General features: G+C 40.6%; 1 protein-coding gene across 1 annotated transcript; it reads left to right on the top strand.

The window, feature by feature from the left end:
- Positions 1-361: 361 nt before the first annotated feature.
- LOC106476071 lies at positions 362-731 on the top strand (the record flags this gene model as incomplete). The annotated part of the gene is made up of 1 exon (XM_013936743.1): positions 362-731. A coding segment is annotated over exon 1 (370 nt), but the record flags the coding sequence as incomplete, so codon positions are not given.
- Positions 732-1043: the final 312 nt, after the last annotated feature.

Below are 1043 nucleotides of genomic sequence, written 5' to 3'. Positions count from 1 at the left end.
ACACATACATCCAGGTGATGGTCTTACCATCTATGACACATACATCAAGGTGATGGTCTTACCATCTGTGACACATACATCAAGGTGATGGTCTTACCATCTGTGACACATACATCAAGGTGATGGTCTTACCATCTGTGACACATACATCAAGGTGATGGTCTCACAATCTGTGACACATACATCTAGGTGATGGTCTTACCATCTAGTTGCTTTGCTTCCTTCCATCCATCTAATGGCTTCCACCTGCATCTTTGTGCTGCTTGTGGGAAAATCCATCAGATTTATGCCGAATGTTGTTATATAAATCTCCAACTAGTTCTCACTTGTTATTGTGCTGTGAGAACCATCTGTGGCTATGATGACAGGTGACTGTCAGCCATTTGTGGATATGATGACTGGTGACTGCCCACCATCTGTGAGTCTGATGACTTGTGACTGTCCACCATCTATGACTATGATGACTGTTGACTGTCCACCATCTGTGGCTCTGATGACTTGTGACTGTCTACCATCTGTGACTCTGATGATAAGTGACTGTCAGCCATTTGTGGCTATGATGACTTGTGACTGTCTACCATCTGTGACTCTGATGATAAGTGACTGTCCATCATCTATAGCTATGATGACAGGTGACTGTCAGCCATTTATGGCTATGATGACTGGTGACTGTCAGCCATTTGTGACTATGATGACTAGTGACTGTCCACCATCTATGGCTATGATGACAGGTAACTGTCAGCTATCTGTGGCTATGATGACTCTACGCCCAAACAGTAACATATGTAGTAGTAATTTATCTCAGATGCCACACACTCTTCCAAAGTTTCATTGTTGGAGGTGTTTAATGGGTTTTCATTGGTCACCAGATGTTTTTAGGAACGACTATGTTAAGTTTTGCTTACACGTGGTTATACATCAGTCATAACTACCAGTACTTGGTAAAGATAAAATAACTATAAAGAACTGTAGTAATAACTGAAAATGGTAAAGATAATATAAATAAATCAACTGCAGTAATAACTGAAAATGGTAAAGATAAT

Source organism: Limulus polyphemus, unplaced genomic scaffold, assembly GCF_000517525.1.
Source record: "Limulus polyphemus unplaced genomic scaffold, Limulus_polyphemus-2.1.2 Scaffold9746, whole genome shotgun sequence".
In the NCBI taxonomy this organism is placed as follows: domain Eukaryota; kingdom Metazoa; phylum Arthropoda; class Merostomata; order Xiphosura; family Limulidae; genus Limulus; species Limulus polyphemus.
This window is presented reverse-complemented; position numbering and strand designations above follow the sequence as displayed.